Below are 21,890 nucleotides of genomic sequence, written 5' to 3' on the forward strand. Positions count from 1 at the left end.
CTTCAGTGTTTTAGAAACATGGGAAAGAAATTTCTTTTATGATTTCTACATTTTTAGTTAATTGTTTTCCCATCATTGATTGGGAAAAAACTACCAATATCATAGTCTGTGAAAAGACTCTTGAGACAAATAGCCTGAACTTCAATCGAGTTAAATGTCTTTGATGTGGACTATAGTATTTATGAACTGAGTTTACTGGACCTTATCAAAACTTGACTAGACACAGGCTTCAGACGAGTGGCTAAAGTTGTGGTCTGGTATCAGGAAATATTGGGCAATGTCCTTGTGTCCTGCCTCTGACCTCCGATCTGGCTGAAAATGTGTTATTGTGTCCAGGGGCATGGCACATTGAACAGACAAACATATGCAGAGGGCACAGGTTGCAGAGTTGTGTCCCTTTATCATGCCAGGATCTGCTGATAGAAGGTTCAGATGCACCCTGATCAGGATCCTTTTGTCAGCACCATACATATTAGCCCATCTTCAAAGTTACCTGCCCGCATTAAGACATTAGACATATTGAAAATAGTAGAAAAAAAAAGAAACAAATGGTGTCTTGATTCAATGGAAATAATGCAAACAATTGCTTTAGAATCTACGAGGACGTATAATAAAATTGAATATGCAGGTAGTCTAAAAATGATCTGCCAGACAGTCAGGTAAAAAAGTTACCAGCCACGGGGTGACAGGCCGGCAGTTATTTCGGACACTGAACCAAGTCACAGAGTCTGACTGCCTGATCCATTGAGTCACCTCGTAAGACCAGCATAGGTTACTGGGGACCTATTCTAACCAGGAATCCACACAGTGTGGATTAGGTTAGACATCACTTTGATACATTAGCCTGATATTTGACATATCTTAAAATTTGGAATTTATCATGTAAAAAGAGATTTGGAGCATGGCCATTTCTTTGTCTCCCTTCATGACATGGCTACCACACTGCTGAGGGAAAGTAGCCCCTTCTATTTCTAGCTCTCCACCAGTTTTGTGCGGTCTATAATCCCTGTCTGTTCAATGAATACTCTCCCTCTGTTCCAGACAAATCCTCCCACGTGCTGTCTGTGCGAGACCATGACAAGGCCAACGAACCCTGTGTCAAACATTACCGAATACGTAAGCTGGACAATGGCGGCTTCTACATCAGTCCGAAGAGGACCTTCACCAACATGATCGATCTGATAGATCACTACAGAAGTAAGTAGCAACTGACATTTAGACCTGGCCACCATTCCACAACCTGATGTTCGTGCTTCCACTGCATGGTATACCAGTAACACCATGCACTGGCCGACCCCTTGGCACAACCTATATATAGTGTAGCCTATGGACCCACATGGATATGCTTGTATGCATGTCATGAAATAACAACTGTCAGTTCTAAGCAATACCCGTGAAGATTCCTGGGTAGAATAGTTCTTCAGCAACCCATGCTTGCCGTAAAAGGTGACTATGCTTGTCGTAATAGGCGACGAACGGGTGGTCAGGCTAGCTGACTTGGTTGATGCATGTCATCGATCCCAATTGTGTGGATCGATGCTCATGATATTAATCACTGGATTGTCTGGCCCAGACTCGATTATTTACAGACCACCGTCATATTGCTGAGTGCAGTGTTAAACAACAAACCAACCAACCAACAGTTCTAAGCAAGTCTACCGTTAGCCATTTGAGACAATTCTTTTGTTAAAGGTAACTTTGTTCCTGTGTGCTCAGTACATTGGTAGTTTGTTAATAAATTGCTTCCAGAAAGCACAGATGGGCTGTGCACAGTGCTAACAGAAGCATGTCCAAGGATTCGACCGATTGTACACTTCCGGGAGCTGGAAGTAGCCCGAGATTCATTAAAGATGGCGGCCAAGCTTGGAGCCGGGTGTTTCGGAGAAGTATGGAAGGGTAGGTACAACAGGGTTAGAATTTAGTTTGTTTTTTCACTTGACCCCAAAAATGCTCATATTATGTCACTGTGTCAACACTTCTTAGCTGCCCCGAGTTTATCCTGGACTTGACAAAAAGTGGGCCCATGGCCGACTTAACCTTCAAAATGGCTGCCATTCAGAAATCTGATGATAATATACATGATACATCCAAATGCCAATCACAAGCACAAAGAACTGTACTTATTTGAATCAAGAAGAAGAAATTAGGGCTGGGAAGGGTAACAGGACTACCCAGACCCGTGGTTAGTTGCGTGATATATTGTTTAATGACAAAAACCCACTATAGCACAATGGTTACACAACATGTTGCTAATGTTCGCATTTCTTTCTGACGATGCATGCATACATTCCTTTTGACTTGTATATGTTTGAGTAAAGATAACGCTTCAGTCAACTTCTGTGTAAGCATGATCTGATCGTTTGATACATGTATGTAAATAGTTATTGCCAGAGCTGCGGTAAAACAATCAGTTATTTTGTACCCAGCTCTTGAGACCTTATGTGAGTACCCGGGTAGTAAATTTGGACTCATCCCAGGCCTAGAAGAGATGTCATGCTTAATTTCGGGGTCCTCACTTGACAGGCTAGTTTGCAATCTATCTATCTATTAGTTTAAACATATTCTCATGAAAAGGATTGGGCACAAGTTATCACAACTTAGAACAACTCTCCCATAGATTTACATGTATGCTTATTTATAGTTGTTTACTTATTTACAGTTAATAAATCAAATGACAGAAAGGATCTGTACTTAGGATTATCAGTTCCACCATGAGCATCATTTGTCTTTCGTTTCTTTGAAAAGAATGAAAAACTCCTGGCAATCTGTTTGACTGAGTGAGTGAGTTGGGTTTAACACCGCTTTTAACAGTATTCCAGTTATATCACGGTGTGTAAGCTTAAGGTGGGAGGCAAGACCGAAGTGATGCAGGTCTCAGACGTTTACCACTTCGTTGAAACCCCCAACCACGGGTATGGTGCTGACAAACCTAGAAACGTAATTGAGGCGAACTGGGATTCGAACCCACAATCATAGGTTTCTGGCGTGCCCAAGGGAAGCAACTCTGCACAGCGAATCGCGTCGCCTTAGACGACTGGGCCACCTGTGCCCCCCTGTTTGACTGAAGGCAGCTTGGCCATGCCTTGTTATGATTGGCTTCTACTGGCGATATGGACCAATCACCTAACTCAATTTCGATGTTTTGGTGCAGTTACTTGACAGCATTTCATGTGAATTGCATTGTGTATAATTAATGCTTATGATTTTGAGTTCTAACAAGGTTACAATCAAAACGTACTCATATTGGTTTGGTATCATTATACTTTATTGGATTTGAATTAATTCAGACACTCGAAAATTGAAAGAGGCTTGAAATAAAACAGAAAAGGTGAGGTTAAACTCTAGTAAATGTCATGCTATGGAATTCACTCATCGTGTGGACATGGTGTAGTAGCTCTGTGGGTAATGTGTTTGCTCATCTTGCATGAGACCTGGGTTTGATTCCCAAAATAATTGAACAACATGTTATTAAAGAAAGTCATAACAGGATCGCATTGTAGCAGGATCATGACGGGTACATGGGGTTTTACGCGCCCCATGTTAGGTTTTATACCACAAGCAGGAGGCGAATTTATCTTTCCAACATGTTTTAAGGTGACATTGTAAAAGAATTGACACAAATTCAAAACTGATAGAAAACAGCTGTTCGATTGAGCTGAGATCATGTGACTTCCATTGAGTCGAAAAAAAAGCATGGGTTGTTTTTTTCGTTGAAGCAGGGTATAGGTAGTTATTCTGCCTCTGAGAAATCCACATGCAGACTGTATTGCTTGTGGCGGGGTATAAGATATTTATGTCCCTCCAAGGCAGGTTACACAGTATTTTATCAAGATCATGTGGACTAATCAGATCTCATCGTTCTGACATGGATTATGATAAACATATTTGTTTCAGGTAAGCTCCGGAATGTGATCGACGTGGCCGTGAAGACCCTCAAACCTGGCACCATGTCCCCGGAAGCCTTCCTGGCCGAGGCGAAGATCATGCACAAGCTGCGTCACAGCAAGCTGGTCCAGCTGATAGCTGTCTGCTCCGAGGAGGAACCCATCCTCATCATGACGGAGTTGATGGTTAATGGCGCCCTGCTGGACTACATCAGGAAGGACGAGGGCAGACTGATCCGATTCCCCACGGTCATCGACATGGCCTCCCAGGTGGGTAGGATGGCATCGTATGATGCTAACCAGGGACAGACACGACCACTGTTCTGTTAATCTGAGACTTGTGACAATCTAGTTGTCTTTTCCCAAATCTAGTTATTTTACATGACCATGTCTGAAATAAGTGTCAGACTGGTTGAATATGACCAGTGATGTCTACCCTTGCAGTGCCGATCTGTTTTTGAGTAATTGGTTCTTGGATTCAGGCAACCATTAAGAAAGGATTCTAGTGTCTTTTTGTTGTGCAAAAGGCTCTCCACTATGTGCCTTGTCATGCATTGCAACCTTGCAGTTACTCACAATAACGAGTTTGGTCCAGTAGGTCGTCATCAGGTCACACGGAGCGTGAAGATCCAGGGTAGAATAGGTCCTCAGCAACCCATGCTTGCCGTAAAAGTAGACTATGCTTGTTGGGAGAGGCGACTTACGGGAATGGGTGGTCAGGCCCGCTGACTTGGTTGATGCATATCATCGTATCCCAACTGCGTTGATCGTTGCTCATGATGTCAATCACAATCACTGGTTCAGACTCGATTATTTACAGACCGCCGTCATATAGCTGGAATATTGCTGAGTGCGGCATTAAACAACAAACAAACAAAAACCAGGTCACAAGATGCATGTCAGTAGACCATCCCTGTACCGGTCATACTGAAAAGCACTGCAAAGCATGCATTACCGCAGATACTGTACCTTTCCCATCTTGCTGAAATATGACAAGGTCGTGTGAAGATTTGTGTAGACATTGTGTGACAACAGATCACCAACTGTCTGTTTAACAATGTTTTAATAATACTGTCTCATTACCAGTGCAAGTGTTGCTTCTCTGACTCATGCCAGAAACCTATGAACACCTTGGAATCCTTCTAGAAATCTCTACGAGCTGCTTCGCTTCAATCTTTGCTTCCACATCAAGCTGACATGCCATGATATAATTGAAATAATGCGTCACTCACCTAATAATGATAAAGATTCAGCTGTTGTTAGATCGCAATCACGGTGGTGTCTTTGGTTTGTTTGATCAGATTGCCGAGGGCATGGCATTCTTGGAGGCTGAGAACTTCGTGCACCGAGATCTCCGTGCCGCCAACATCCTTGTCGGTGAACACCATGATGTCAAGGTTGCCGACTTTGGTCTGGCGAGAATTCTCCAAGATGAGGATATTTATGAGGCTACAGAGAGTAAGTACTAGCATTGGTGGAGGACACATACATACCATTTCATATTGCAGCTGTAAGGATGCTATTGACACAGTGTTTGGGTCAACTTGATTTAGAATTTTCACACTATCCATACATAACTACTCGGCTACCTTACACATTCTTAGTTTATTATCATAGGGGTTATGTCGGAAGGCTTATGACTTGGCACCAGGCGAACGTTAATGGTATGGAATTTACAGGCTTATATAATAGCCAATACATACTTTTCTCACAAGCATGCTTTCAGGTAAAACTGTTGTTTTTGATGCAATAGTGAATTAAGAAACATGGTATCGATTACCATTGTGTGTCAACTGTTTATGCTGTTTTGAGGAAACATCAAACCATAATCAAATGGAATATTTAATATTTTATGTAATAAAGTAAAAATTGATCAGTACCAGTATGTGAACCAACACTGATCTACAATATCATATACAAAACTGAGCTTGTTATTGCTGTACCTCCAAGATTTGCATCTGTCATCATTCAGCCTTCAGCTGAAGTTATCCCTGTTTGCATGACCTTCAGAGAGGTAAATCATGTCTGCAAGGCCTTCAGCTGAGGTTAATCCTGTCTGCATGGCCTTCAGCTGAGGTTAATCCTGTCTGCAAGGCCTTCAGCTGAGGTTAATCCTGTCTGCATGGCCTTCTGCCGAGGTTAATCCTGTCTGCAAGCCCTTCAGCTGAGGTTAATCCTGTCTGCAAGCCCTTCAGCTGAGGTTAATTCTGTCTACATGGCCTTCAGGGAGGTTAATCCTGTCTGCAAGGCCTTCAGGAAGGTTAATCCTGTCTGCATGGCCTTCAGCTGAGGTTAATCCTGTCTGCATGGCCTTCAGGGAGGTTAATCCTGTCTGCATGGCCTTCAGCCGAGGTTAATACTGTCATCATGGCCTTCAGCTGAAGTTAATCCTGTCTGCATGACCTTCTGAGAGGTTAATCCTGTCTGCATGGCCTTCAGCTGAGGTTAATCCTGTCTGCATGGCCTTCAGGGAGGTTAATCTTGTCTGCATGGCCTTCAGCTGTGGTTAATCCTGTCTACATGGCCTTCAGGGAGGTTAATCCTGTCTGCATGACCTTCAGAGAGGTTAATCCTGTCTGCATGGCCTTCAGGGAGGTTAATCCTGTCTGCATGGCCTTCAGCCGAAGTTAATGTGATAAATATATGTATACATTAGTTCCCTTGTTCGTGAAACACAACTCCCACTTTCTTTTATGAATGTCATAAGTAGAATGACAGATTTATATGGGCCCTCAAGTTCCAATTTGATATAATTTGTACTGTCTCTGGTCCCTGTTGGCTATTTAAACAAAGGATACTTAAGAACAATTATTAGATACCAGCATCTGTTGTTCCTCATGTCAAGCAAATATGTTATGCATATTTAGAAATATTGAAGCCTCAAAATGTTTCATTGAGTATGTAACCTCAAGTTGTTGTGACTTCAAGAGAAACTGTTTTGACTCTTGACTTTCCTCTTGAGTAAAAATGATATACGGAGCGTTACAATATTTTCAAACCGTTGAAGATGTGTAATTTGATGATGTGTTTTCCAGATACAAAATTCCCCATCAAGTGGACAGCACCAGAAGCTGCCCTGGAAAGGAAATTCTCAGTCAAATCGGATGTGTGGTCGTTTGGTGTTCTTCTGTACGAGCTGGTCACCTTCGGGAGAGTTCCCTACCCTGGTGAGTGTTGCCTACCCTGGTGAGTGTTGCCTACCCTGGTGAGTGTTGCCTACCCCGGTGAGAGTTCCCTACCCCAGTGAGTGGTCCCTACCCTGGTGAGTGGTCCCTACCCTAGTGAGTGGTCCCTACCACAGTGAGTGGTCCCTACCCTGGTGAGTGGTCCCTACCCTGGTGAGTGGTCCCTACCCTGGTGAGTGGTCCCTACCCTAGTGAGTGGTCCCTACCACAGTGAGTGGTCCCTACCCTGGTGAGTGGTCCCTACCCTGGTGAGTGGTCCCTACCACAGTGAGTGGTCCTTACCCTGGTGAGTGGTCCCTACCACAGTGAGTGGTCCCTACCCTGGTGAGTGTTCCCTACCCTGGTGAGTGGTCCCTACCACAGTGAGTGGTCCTTACCCTAGTGCGTGGTCCCTACCCTGGTGAGTGGTCCCTACCCTAGTGAGTGATCCCTACCACAGTGAGTGGTCCCTACCACAGTGAGTGGTCCCTACCACAGTGAGTGGTCCCTACCCTGGTGAGTGGTCCCTACCCTGGTGAGTGGTCCCTACCCTGGTGAGTGATCCCTACCACAGTGAGTGGTCCCTACCACAGTGAGTGGTCCCTACCCTAGTGACTGGTCCCTACCCTAGTGAGTGGTCCCTACCCTGGTGAGTGGTCCCTACCCTAGTGCGTGGTCCCTACCCTAGTGAGTGTTGCCTACCCCGGTGAGTGGTCCCTACCCTAGTGCGTGGTCCCTACCCTGGTGAGTGGTCCCTACCCTAGTGAGTGATCCCTACCACAGTGAATGGTCCCTATCCTGGTGAGTGGTCCCTACCCTAGTGAGTGGTCCCTACCCTGGTGAGTGGTCCCTACCCTGGTGAGTGTTGCCTACCCTGGTGAGTGGTCCCTACCCTGGTGAGTGGTCCCTACCCCAGTGAGTGGTCCCTACCCTAGTGAGTGTTCCCTACCCTGGTGAGTGGTCCCTACCCCGGTGAGTGGTCCCTACCCCAGTGAGTGTTCCCTACCCTGGTGAGTGTTCCCTACCGTGGTGAGTGGTCCCTGCCCTAGTGAGTGGTCCCTACCCCAGTGAGTGTTCCCTACCCTGGTGAGTGGTCCCTACCCTGGTGAGTGTTCCCTACCCCGGTGAGTGGTCCCTACCCCAGTGAGTGTTCCCTACCCTGGTGAGTGGTCCCTACCCTGGTGAGTGGTCCCTGCCCTAGTGAGTGGTCCCTACCCCAGTGAGTGGTCCCTGCCCTGGTGAGCGTTCCCTACCCCGGTGAGTGTTCCCTATCCTGGTGAGTGGTCCCTACCCCAGTGAATGGTCCCTACCCCAGTGAATGGTCCCTACCCTGGTGAGTGGTCCCTACCCTGGTGAGTGGTCCCTACCACAGTGAGTGGTCCCTACCCTGGTGAGTGGTCCCTACCCTAGTGACTGGTCCCTACCCTGGTGAATGGTCCCTACCCTAGTGAGTGGTCCCTACCCTAGTGAGTGGTCCCTACCCTAGTGACTGGTCCCTACCCTGGTGAGTGGTCCCTACCCTATTGTAACATTTTTTGGGTAAGTGGGATTCCCGCATATTTAAAAGAGACAGCCAATATTTGACACATTTCAAAACAGCAAGCAACTGGATAGAGTATCTACCTCACTTGCCCAACACCCCATTATTCGAAGTTGATAACTTTACATTTAAAAGACACATACAATTGAACTTTTTTAGTGGTTCTCTGTCACTGAACCCCAAATTTCAGCCCCGTATAAAATTATAGGTGTTATCTTTGCATCAAATAATTTGAAGTAAAAGTGAGGCGAGTATGGTTTCAAGGAATGTATACTAATTAAAAGACCACGAACACCTTCATGCCTGAATTGCAATATTACTTAAAGCATTCGACCACAGTAATCTATTGCTAAAATACAAACCAAGATAACTGTATCCCGTAACTACTTCAACCGCATTTTCATCATAATACCATTTTTCATAACGTGAAACCTCCCCCATTTTTAAAAACAACTGGTTTTGTTTTCGATAGATTCACTGACATTTCCCATTTACAAAAGTAGTCATGCAAGATATTTAACTTCATTTGTAAGTTGTTGACAGTATTGCCAAACACAATAAGATCATCCGCAAATAGAAGTAGAAAAATATGAATACATTCCGGATGTAACTGAACACCAAAACGACAATTTTGTTCCATTTCCATAACCAATTCGTTTATAAAAATCCGAAACAAAAAAGGACTAAGCATACACCCTTGCCTGACTCCCATGAAGCACTCAAATGTACCAGATACTCTGTGGTTTTAACGAACACAAGCTTTTACATTACTGTAGATGGATTGTAACATTTTACCCATTTTAGAACTCAAACCATGTTTGTACAATAGCTGCCATAGAAGATGACGCTGAATGGAGTCAAATGCTTTAGAGAAATCAATAAATGTTACATAAAATTTTCCTCCTTTACATGAAAGATAACGCTGAAGAACCTTTTTGAAACCCTGACTGACATTCAGATATGTTGTCAAGTGTTGCAGCCCAATACACTAGTCTTCTGTTTTAAATAGATGTAAAAACTTTACTGAGAAGTACTCAGGAGGCTTATAGCGCTATAGTTACAGTCATGCCCCGCTTATACGGACTTCAGATATCCGGAAACATCGGTTCCCGGACGATTTTCATTCAAAACGAAAAATAATTACTATTTAAATTTACCCGTATGTATTGAAATTCAGTTTCCGGAACCGGATGGTCATTTTCATACACAAAACACTGAAATGCACACAAAATTGTCTCACTTACCCGGACAATACACTTCCGCTGGTGGTAATCCTTTGATTCGTGAGAAGTCAATTAACCAAGTGACACTGAGTTACGTTTGAGACGAGCTTGCTTATTGTACATGTAATCCTATAACAGTGAGTGGGCGATAATTGGTGCTCTGCGATAACTGGTCGCTAGCCAGTAGTGGTAGGGAGCATTAAGATCAGATTTTAATGAAATTGTTTGTACATGTCAAATGCTGATGTAGGATAATCCTAAGGAATGCTTGCGTTACACTTGTGTCTGTTGTAGGTATGGGAGGCTCCGAGGTGCTGCACAAGGTGGATAAAGGCTACCGGATGCCCAAACCCACTGGACCAATCAGCTACACCGATTCCTACTACGATATCATGCTTAAGTGCTGGAACAGAAAACCCGAGGATCGGCCAACGTTCGCATACCTGCATGATTTATTTGATGACTACTTCGTAGCCACGGAACCCGACTACCGAGATGCTGATGACATGTGATGACAGACACCCTGTCACCGTGGAAACATAGACTTGGCCAGCAGGAATCTTCCGGCATAATACATGAATGTTGATGAATGCCATCTACGATTTGATTGGTGCATGCAGATATATTTGTAACCAATGGAATTCACTTAATCAGTTGCTGCAGTGCGGCCACATACGATGCAATCACCCATGGCAGACAACGTTAACCACATCTGCCATGTTCGATTTTTTCCCATATCAAATTCATCGTTTTTGATTTTTGTGTTTATTATTCAAATTGTACAGTGTTTAAATTTTATGAAATATTTTTTATCACTTGTATATATTTAAAATCAATTTTATGGACATATATAGATCAGTTTTATATGATATCATACAAAGTATGACATCCGGCTTGGATCCTCCCTTTCAAGTTACCGAGGTACTATTTTTGAATTTTTTACTTTGATGTCACCTTAATGGTAGATATATATTTTCGTATGTTCAAATTGTGAACTGTCAACAGATGATAAAATTCAGAGGAATAGATGAAGCACTGATGAGGAAAGAACAGTTCAGCCATGAAAAGTAGTGATTGGTACATAGAAATCACCAAGTGGTTGAAGAAGGGAGGTAAGTCACTACATCGTTGTAGTTATCTCCCTTTGAAGTGAATGTACTGTTGCCCATTCAATGCAGTGATCTTGGTGCAAATGATTGTTTGTGTTTAGAAAGAGTAGAACAAGTGCCTTTCTTGATTATTAATAATAATTCCATCAGTGTTGTCATTTCATTCCGAACTTCATGAGATTGTCTTATTGACATAATGTGTCTTTTGTACCTTACTATGCTCAATGTCTTCTTGACCAAACCCCGAATGTCTGGCCTCTCTGACAGCGTCGGAGTAACCAGAGGAGTATGCTTTGATGATGTTCAGAGTCTTGTATATTGTTTGTCTCTCATATTTGTGTTCCGTCAGTTTTCATTTTCATGGGGATAATTCATTTTTAGCAGAAAGTTTCGTCATTTTTATCTTCCAAATTTTACTTCCACATCAGAGGGAGTTGTTGGAGGGATGAGTTTGGAGATTCAAGTTCATTTCCTTATATTGGAAATATATAGTTTTTGTCGGATTGAGATACAATTACTTACAATAAAGACAATAAAAGGAAATTATTACATGTGAACATAGAAGTGTTGTTGATAATTGTATACTGTCATCCTGACAACTTGTAATTTTTGTTGAAAAAATATAACAGGGTTGGAGTTGACTGGCTGTGTGGAGGGTTGTCAATGCTGCTGATGTAATATTCACTTCATCAGCTTAGTCATGTGACCAAGAGTGAAGATGGGTTAATAGCACAGTGGCTAGAGTGTTAACTAAACACACTAAAGGTTCAGGTTTGATTCTTTCAGGTATATTCTTGGTGTCCTCTGCCATATTTGTACACCGTTGCTAAAGGCAGCATAAGACTAACCACACCCATTCTCAGCTCGCTTGTCAGGGATTTCCCATTACCATGGTTACCATCAAGTTGCATATGTTTTTGTAAGGCCTTTTTTGTATTAGTTAGTTTACAAAATATTTAGCCTAAATTTCAATGTTGAGGGTTGAAAATATATGAATAATTTTCAACTTCCAGATTAACACTAATCTGTGTAAAACAACAACATGGCAAGATATTGAATTTACTGAAAGAATGATTGTGTTTTTTGTTAGAATAAAGATTTTTGTTCACATTCACCTTTTCTTACAAACAGCAGTGATAAAATCTTGAAGTTTTATCATTTCACCTCTCAGCCAAAATAAAAAATTCAGGTTTTTGTCAGTTGGTCTCATAAAGCAAATAAAAAAGTATATAAAACCTTAGGACACTACAGGGGAAAAAATCATTCTGAGATATCCCCAAAAGTATGTTCATTCCTGAGTGATTTGAAGAGATTTTAGTTTGTTTCTCATTTTTCTGATGTCTATGTTATTCCTTTGATAATCACACTCCTCATCACTTGTGGTTTCGGGAAGCATTTCTGTGTGATTTCTTTCTTCTTTCATTCCAAGGTGAAAGTGATGTCGGGTCTAGATTTCGTCATAAAGCTCCGTGAGCTACTAATTAAAATCAGTTCAGATGATACTGATTTTCTTTCATTCATCTATGTGCTACAGGAGTTTTATCACTTTGATGTAAGAGCCAAATTGATTAATTGGTTGCAATTTATTTAGGAATTGTCCATTTTGCGTTTATGGAGGTATTAACAAAAAAATTATCTGGATACTGTGTAAATCTGCAAAGAGGATTTTTTTCAAAGTGTCCACACCCATGTTTATGTTTGTGACGCCATAAATGCAAACACATATTGAAGTCAATCTTATAAGTAAATATGTAAATATATGAACTTCACAGACTGAAGACACACAGCTTATATTTAAACTGAGACAACAATCCAAAATCAGTGGCATCCTTTAGCACAGTAATGTGACTCAAGCCCTGCACATTCCATTATCAACCAATCAGAAAACAGTCGGCCGTTAGTGGGCATGGCCCACTTTTAGGATTACGGAAACATGAATGCAAAAGAAATTGCTTTGTTAGCCAATCAGTTGTCACAAAATCTCTTGCAAATGGTTTATTTATACATGGCTCTGTGTTTGTCATTGAACTCTGATGGATTGGTGTTCATGCCATCATCCACTAGTTTGTCTAGACTGCATTATTTACAATCTGTCTTTGTTTGAAAACAGCAGCATGAAACAAACGTCAAGCGCCTGTTTTTTTACAAATTTGCTCAGAGAGACTTTTACTGTAGAACACATGGCAGAGAAGTGATGTATCCATTGACCGACTTCTGTTTAATCTACTGCTTGTTCCTGCAATGATGCACCAAACTTGAACACAGGCACAGCAATAATTTGATGCCATTCTTCCAACAATATGATTGCTAATTGTACCTACTATAATATTTATAAAATATTTGTCGTATTTTGTGCAAAATCTTTCCTTGGGTTCATTTCGTCCCTGGGAAATGTGGCAGTATGATCACTAGCATCACGTTTTTGTTTATTTTAGCCTGCATCAGACTTCACCTTTCCAATGGTTAGTAACACTTTGTAGATCTCTACACCCCACCAATCTCATTAAAATCAGACCTTAGTTCTCGCTAAACAAAGATCTGAAGGCATCCCATTAGGGGTCACGTCAGACCGACCTTTCATCCGACCAATCAGTGAGCGCTTCCAGATTTTGAAAGTGACAGTCGGAATGTGATTTCTAATCATGCAACCTCGAAAACTTTAACATGGGGTATTCCGACAATAGTTACGGGTTCAACAACTGAATCCTTACAATCTAGACCATCTGTTAGCCATTCCAGAATGTTTTTTAGTTCAGGCTTCAAATTTGTAATCGAGAATTTGTCAAAATATGTTTCGATGGGTAGTTGCCAATTTGAAATTTGTGTTGTAAAGTACGAGAAAGCTGCCTTCTGATTGGTCATTTCATTGGTCGGTCAGAGTTCGCGAAAGGTCGGTCTGACGTGACCCGTAATGGGATGTCCTCAGATCTTTGTTTAGCAGTAGCGAGAACTAAGATCTGATTTTAATGAGAATGTACACCCACATTCCATACTACATCTAGGAGGGCTTCACTATTATTCAAACTTAACTTTTGCATAGCACAGCCTGTTTTTATCTGAAATATATCTGTTTTCTGTGGTTTTGCTTATTGGTCAATGTCATGATATTTTGTCCACAATTATCAAGTGCAGGTCACAAGACTATACCTATGGCAAGGGTTTTATAAAGAACAGAGTATAGTGTGTTCCTTTGTGTGGTTATATATCCCATTTAGACATAATATAAATATGTTTTGTTTTTTCAACATACATATATTATTAGTCTTGCCAAATATATGATTTACTAAAGATAGAAAATCATGCTTGAGAGGTTGAGGTTTTGTGATTTCTGTAAGTGCCTTGAGCATATGACTGGTTTGTTTCAATCTCATTAAAATCAGATCCTAGTTCTCGCTACCGATAAAAAAGGATCTGAAGACATCCCATTAGGGGTCACGTCAGAACAACCTTTCATTCGATCAATCAGAGCGTCGTTTACCAGATTTTAAAGTGACAGTCGGAATCTAATCATGCAACCTCGAAAACTTTTACACAGGGTATTCCGAACGATAGTTACGGGTTTAACGACTGAATCCATACAATCTGGACCATCTATTAGCCATTCCAAAATGTTCTGTTGTTCAGGTTTCAAATTTGTAATCGAGAATTTGTCAAAATATGTTTCGAAGCGTAATCGCCAATTTGAAATTAGTGCCGGAAAGCACGAGAGAGCTGCCTTCTGATTGGTCATTCCATTGGTCGGTCAAAGTTCGCGCAAGGTCGTTCTGACGTGACCTGTAATGGGATGTCCTCAGATCTTTGTTGAGCGGTAGCGAGAACTGAGGTCTGATTTTAATGAGATTGGGTTTGTTTCAGTTTGTGTTTTACAGAAAACAATGCATTAACCTGTTGTATGTCTGTTTTTGTCAGTATCTCAACTATGTGCTATGTGCAATAACAAACACATCAATTAATGACTCAGTATGATATCCATAGAGTGCCTTTCTTCTACTTGGGGGTTGTGTCTAAAGTTGTGTTCTTTCTTTTGAAGACAAAGTTTGGAATTAGAGAACTCTCAGTGACAGGCTTCTATGTATGTGTGGACAGACTGTACACGTACACTTGACAGGCGATTTGCTGTGCAGAGTTGCGTCCCTTGGGCACGCCAGGAACCTATGATTGTGGATTTGTGTCCTGGTTCGCCCCGATTATGTTTCTAGGTTTGTCAGCACCATACCTGTGCTCATGGGTCTGAGACATGCATCTCTTCGGGCTTACCTCCAACATTAAGCTGACAAGCCATGATATAACTGTAATACTGTTAAAAGTGGCATTATACCCAACACACTCACTCACTCACTTGATTGGCTCTAATATTGATACCGTATATCGCTGTCTCTATATGTGTGGTGTCTTCTGCTGTGATAATTCTTGAACATTGCTTAGTGGTGCAAACCTTACCGGCCATGTCTGTTTTATGTGGTAGAAAGAGGAAATTTTTTTTTTTTAAATTAAAAAAAGGGTACAATTTTACAAATTTGACTTGAATGGGTAGGTCATTGTCCAGGGTTGTACAGAACAAGAAAGTTTCAAAATTATGTGCGAGTTTTTGTCACAGCCCCTTAGTTGAGGATTATAACTTGAATTGCATGTGATGAAATCACAGTTGCACAGACAAAGAAATAGGATATTTCCCTTCGACTTATTATCCTTATTATATTATTATTATTATGTATGTTGAAACCATTATGGTAAAAAAATGATTTGTTTGATCAGTGTGAAACATCTAGTTAAACCGTAGAATGGCAATACCTTTTCTTAATTAACTCTTTCATATTATTTATTCATTATAATTATATTCACAAAAGTTGAAAATTTTGATTGAAAAGGATACGAGGACAATGACATAGAGGGTGTCCCTGTTTGCTTCTGATTGTTCTGTCAACATGACCGTCCTTGCTTTTGTCTATAACCCTTACTTAATCAGTATTTGTCAACTTTTTTAATAGTCTGGATGGTTTTGAATGTATTAATAATATATACATGTATCTTTATGATTCAAAGATTCTGTTATTTCAAGGGATCTATTTGTTTAGTCAAACAGCCGTATGGTATAACATTAATTTCATATACCAACATAGTACACATGTTCCAAGTTTATTTTTACTTGCTTGATCAGTGTCCATTTTATTTCAATTATGTGCTGTTGCCGTGACAACAGGATCATAACTTTCCGCCATTAGTCAGGAAGCGTATTGTCAGAAAACGTTCAACTTCATGGATAACAACTTATGGCATATAGTGCATTTCGATGTAGATTCTTAAACTGTTATCAAACAATTAGGAAGTGTTTTGGCCAGCATACTTTGGATGCCATGCGTATCTTAAAGGCAAAGATTTATCAAGTGTAAGTCTTGTTTTACACTTCCAATGCCAGTACTCTAACAGCCCTTGCATTACCAGGTTATTAGCCAATAGGTCACTGGTTGACTGTTCCCATTCATCTTTAAAGGCTCTTCATTCACAGAATAGAAAAATATATAAAGTTTGTATTTGACTTTGCATACTTTTGACAAAATTGAAATCGTATAACAAGAAAAACAACATGGGGTCTGGCATGCCCACATTTTGACTGGCTCTAAATACCTTCAGGTCATATTGTGATTGAGAAAGAGTTCATTGTGATCATACTGCATGATTCAACATAAAAATGTGCAAATATAATTTTCAAAACTCTTGACAATCAGAGACATTTCCTTATCTGATTAGATGTGTATATTTCGCCATTCAAATATATGTGTTTTAGTACTTATATGGACTAAATATTCTTTGAAATTCTGTTTTAGACTATTTTATGCAAGGTTTTAGTAAGTATTTTGTGGACAGTATACTTTGTGTGCAACAGAGCTTTGTAATGGACATTTTAGGTTGTTTATACTGTGTTTCGCTGCGGGGTTATACTTCCATTACTAGCATATGATCTTTTAAACTGTCATTCATGCTTTGTAAATAAACTTGAGAAAGATTCAACCAGTTGTTTGTCTATATTCCTAGTCGATGTCAGACAGACATGAGAGGTCGGTTAGTTTGTGCGGGTGTGGGTTTGTTGATTTGGGGTTTAACCCAGTGGGGAAACAGACTCAGTTCCCCGCCCGTGATTCGCTGTACAGAGTTGCTTCCCTTAGGCACTCCAGAAACTTGTGATTGTGGGTTCGAATCCCGGTTCGCCCCAATTATGTTTCTAGGTTTGTCAGCACCATACCCTTGCTTGTGGGTTTCACGGAAGTGGTAATCGTCTAAGACCTGCATCACTTCGGGCTTTCCTCCCACATTTAGCTGACAAGCCTTGATATAACTGGAATACTGTTAAAAGCTGCGGAAAACCCAACTCACTCAGTCCTAAATATGAAAACATCGAAAGCCAGTTCAGCTACATCCTTCGGCCAGCTTCACCAGCTTTACCAGCTTCCCTCTGTGCATGTCACAAAAGCAGGGTAGCCTCGCAGTTAAGGTGTTGACTTATTTTATGGTTGTGTGTTGTTTAACACCGTGGTCGGCAATATTCCAGCCTGGGTATATGACGGCAGCATGTAAATAATTGAGTCTGGACTAGGCAATTTAGGGAACGATATTGTGAGCAACGATCCACGCCGTCGGGTACGAACACGCAATTAACCAAGTCACCGAGCCTCTTTTGATCAGGACCGCCTCCGTGGTCTAGCGGGAGAGCGTCCGCACGGAGAGCGGAAGATCCTGGGTTCGATCCCCGGCCGCGTCATATCAAAAGACGTTAAAATATGGAAGTTGTTACCCTGTCTGGCGCTCGGCATTAAGGGGCTTAAACAAAGAATGGTCAGTTCGGAGTCAGTATACCGTGTCTGAGTGCTCATGTTAAACTGCGGCATGGTATCTCAGTGAGCTAGCACTATAAATCGGCTAAGTTCGGACTAGTACAAGCAGCTACACATACACGTGCATGCACGTCGCTATATACAAATGTAGTTTTTAGGCATTGATGCAACTCGTGTTTAATGCATTTGTACTTTCAGCGAGCAAACCAGGTAATCAAGATCGCATCAGCGGGTAAATACATATCCATCTTATAACGATAAGAGTCCATAAGTGTGGTGTTACATTATCTTAGAGGGTGATCAGAAATGGGACTCATGTGGGGAATCGAATCCGGACTTCGGTGTGACAAGCTAACGCTTTAACCACTGGGTTACACAACAAGTATTTGTCTGGACTAGTACAAGCAGCCACACACACACGTACATGCACGTCGCTATATAAGTGCAATAATCTTGGACGCGACGTTAAACCCCATTTCACCTCACCTCTTACGATCAGCATAGGTTGCTGGGGGGCCTTTTCTTCCACGGAATCGCCATGGAGAACTGGCTCATCCCAACGGGTTTTGATTCTACAATGTATGAAGCCTATTCCTGGAGGGCCCTGCTGGAATGTTGCTGGCACAAAGTCGGTGTAATCCACTCACAACAGCCGAGTGAAACTGATTTGAATAGTTGCTGGTAGAATTGAATCGTTTCTCATTGCATCAACCGCTAGAATACCTCTCCCAGACTTGATCACTACTCACAAAGTATGACGTTTTTCCATTGTGTTTGTTGTTTTACGCCGCACTCAGCTGCTATATGACGGCGTTCTGTAAAACAATCGAGTCTGGACCAAATATCGATATCATTAGCATCGATCTAAGAAAGTGGGATACGATGACATGCATTAACCAAGTCAGCGAACCTGACCACCCGATCCCGTTGATCGCCTCTTACGACAAGTATGGGTTGCTGAAGACCTATTCTAACCCGGATGTTCACGGGTTGACGGTTTGCAACAAGACTGGATCCGTCACTCCCTGTCCCGGGAGATCTGATGCTGGTGTGAGAAGTAAATAGTTGTTGGGTTCTAGCAGTTTAAATCATGTACATTAAGGGAGGATTAGGATGGGTGGTTTAGGGTGTCCTGAATGGCTGGAGTGGCATCCTCTTGCTTCCCAGAACTGCTGACGGTTGGATGAAGTCTTAGATGCGGCCTGATAAATGGTCTATTAGCAACGTAGCCCATCTTGTGAATTTACGTTTGTTGAAAGCAATATTAGAAGAGATTTTCTTACCTTGTGGCATAAAGAATGCCTTGTTTCGGGCCAAGTTTGATTCAACAGGCTGAGAACGAACTTTGTTACTCAAATTGTATGATTTATACTACTATTTAAAAGAAGTTAAGGACAGCACACTTCTTTCATATTACTATATTTAATCTGTCAAGGCATCACAGATTACCTATAGTAATATGAAAGAATTGGGTGGTCTTTAACTTCTTTTGCCTAGTATATATATATATATATGTATGTATGTATGTATGTATGTATGTATGTATGTATGTATGTATCTATGTATGTATGTATCTATGTATGTATGTATCTATGTATGTATGTGTATATACGGGATCGGGTGGTCAGGCTCGCTGACTTGGTTGATGCATGTCATCGTATCCCAACAATTGCGAGGATCGATACTCATGATATATGTATGTCTCTCTTACAGACCCAGAACATCTATTCAACAACCCCCAATCCATTCCCATCCCATTCTCAAGGCGACTATCGGGATCGGGTGGTCAGGCTCGCTGACTTGGTTGATGCATGTCATCGATCCTAATTGCGTGGATCGATGCCCATGATATCAATCACTGGATTGTCTGGTCCAGACTCGATTATTTACAGGCCGCCGTCATATAGCCGGAATATTGCTGAGTGCGGCGTTAAACAAACCAACCGACCAACCAGTCCATTCTCAACTCTCGCAGCCTACTCTCATCACCTTTTCAGCTCTGAGAAATTAAACAAGGGCTATGAAAGTGCCATTAATACTCGTGAGTTGTCTATATTTCTATTTATTCCCATACATTAAGATTATTGTGGGAACTTTATGTTGACCTGCATGTACATGATTATATCAGATGCTTTATCAGAAATGAACACCAGACCGTAAGGCCCCCTCGCCCGCGGACCTTGTCTTCAACAAAGGAAAAATGGAAATGCTGTATTCGTCTTCTGATAAAAGCAGTACTTTGTACAATGAACGTGCAATGAATGAACTATCCATAACGGTTTCGGCATTGGCGTAGCACATGCACCCGGAAGTGGACGGTACAGAAATATATCCAACCTGTCGATACGCTTCAGTGCTCGTTCAAACATTTATTATGTCGATTCTTGCGAAAGTCCATAAAGTCACTCACTCACTCAGTCACTCACTCAGTCACTCACTCACTCACTCACTCACTCACTCACACTCACTCACTCACTCACGCACGCACGCACTCACTCACTCACTCTATCACTCACTCTATCACGCACTCACTCACTCACTCACTCACGATATATTTCAATTTGATCACTTTCAGCTGTACAATACAACTAAACTTTAAAAATAGAATGAAGTGACGACCTTCCGCTTTACAATACAATGAAACACATTTACCGCATCAGCGTTACAATGGGGACTTTTAGCTTGTATGTTTTACACCCTCTGTTATCCATACTCGTCGGTTGTCAGTTTTGTCCATCAATACGTTTGTCTAACTATGGAATACTGTAAGGGACATTCTCGCGTTCCGACGTTCACGTGTCGTCACGATCTAGAGCTCGGAAACAAGGTATATATGCCCAAAGTGCGAGAATACGAGAACACGAAAATGTCCCATACGCTATTCCATATCTAACACATCACACAGAACGCCCATGCCCATTTGGTATAAGACTAAACAATGCCTTATATTGAACCAGGAAAAATACTCTTGTGAAATGACGTCAATCTCTTTGTCGGCCATTGTTACGTTAGAAGGAGGATATTAACCTTCCTATCACGATAAAAGAAATAATAACGCTATCTGACATGCCCGCAGAGATCATATCCAATAGAACGTGTGATTTCATGAATATGATTTTAGACTTAAAAATTCAGAAATAGGCCACGCTCGTTATCAGTATAGGATAGACTTGGCGTGTGTTCCCCGACAGGGAAGTATTTCTCTCTCAATTTGCCTAGGATGTAGCGGTGTAGGCGGTGTCTCGGGAGTTTGTGTTGATGGATAAAGTCATCAATGCCCCTTCGACAGCTTCTTGACTTAGGGTAGGTGATGAGTGACATTTGATTTATGTCATGTGGACAGCAGACACATTGTGTCATGAGCTACGTGACTTTAGATTTTGTGAGTTATGACATCCCATGTTATTGTTGTGTTTTACCCCCTCTGGGTCTCCCGAAGTTGCCGCCACCTTTGGCTTGACCCCTGTGCTTGTATTACCACAGTAACTGTTAATCCCCTGCAGTGTGTTGAGAACCCGTGAAGATTCGGGGTAGAATAGGTCTTCAGCAACCCATGCTTGCCGTAAAAGGCGACTGTGCTTGTCGTAAGAGGCGACTAACGGGATCGGGTGGTCAGGCTCGCTGACTAGGTTGATGCATGTCATCCATCCCAATTGCGTGGATCGATACTCATGATGTCAATCACTGGATTGCCTGGTCTAGACTCGATTATTTACAGACCTCTGTCATATATCTGGAATATTGCTTAGTGTGCCGTTAAACAACAAAAAAAGAACCCAAGCAAACAAACAAACAAACAAACGATTCGTCAGGAAATTGACTTCTCTGATCTACGTTCCTGTAAAACAGCACATGTAACACAACCCACGGCTATGTCAGAGCACAACTCTACAGTACATATAAACAGGCAACAGTTGTCAACTATGTCAGTGTTACTGTACTACCGTCAATGTTAGTATTCCCAGTCAAGGCCTTTCATGCAGATAACGTCACCGTGGAATATTCATGAGATTCACTAGTTTCCTGGACTCCGAGTCAGCGTGTGTACAGGCAGTGTGGCAGTTTGCCGCTTTGACGCATATCCAATTAGATATGTTGGCCATCACGTGTTTAGTCTGCATGTGCCACACAGGATCAATG

At 41.7% G+C, this 21,890-nt stretch overlaps 2 protein-coding genes across 3 annotated transcripts in view; both read left to right on the plus strand.

The window, feature by feature from the left end:
- The window catches only part of LOC139480331 (proto-oncogene tyrosine-protein kinase Src-like), a 62,403-nt gene extending 47,008 nt beyond the window's left edge, over positions 1–15,395 (plus strand). Inside the window, exons 6-11 of the mRNA XM_071263393.1 lie at positions 1,042–1,197; positions 1,750–1,896; positions 3,895–4,154; positions 5,186–5,342; positions 6,920–7,051; positions 10,106–15,395. Coding sequence (XP_071119494.1) covers positions 1,042–1,197; positions 1,750–1,896; positions 3,895–4,154; positions 5,186–5,342; positions 6,920–7,051; positions 10,106–10,323 — 1,070 coding nt within the window. The 3' untranslated portion in view covers positions 10,324–15,395. The remainder of the gene's footprint in view (positions 1–1,041; positions 1,198–1,749; positions 1,897–3,894; positions 4,155–5,185; positions 5,343–6,919; positions 7,052–10,105) is intronic.
- Positions 15,396–20,956: 5,561 nt separating this feature from the next.
- LOC139480474 (tyrosine-protein kinase yes-like) overlaps positions 20,957–21,890 on the plus strand; it is a 32,415-nt gene continuing 31,481 nt past the window's right edge. For both annotated transcript variants that reach the window (XM_071263564.1, XM_071263563.1), the window contains exon 1: positions 20,957–21,053. The gene's annotated coding sequence lies outside the window, so the exon portion shown is untranslated. The remainder of the gene's footprint in view (positions 21,054–21,890) is intronic.

This window comes from Haliotis cracherodii, unplaced genomic scaffold, assembly GCF_022045235.1.
Source record: "Haliotis cracherodii isolate W230 unplaced genomic scaffold, xgHalCrac1.p SCAF_4, whole genome shotgun sequence".
In the NCBI taxonomy this organism is placed as follows: Eukaryota; Metazoa; Mollusca; class Gastropoda; order Lepetellida; family Haliotidae; genus Haliotis; species Haliotis cracherodii.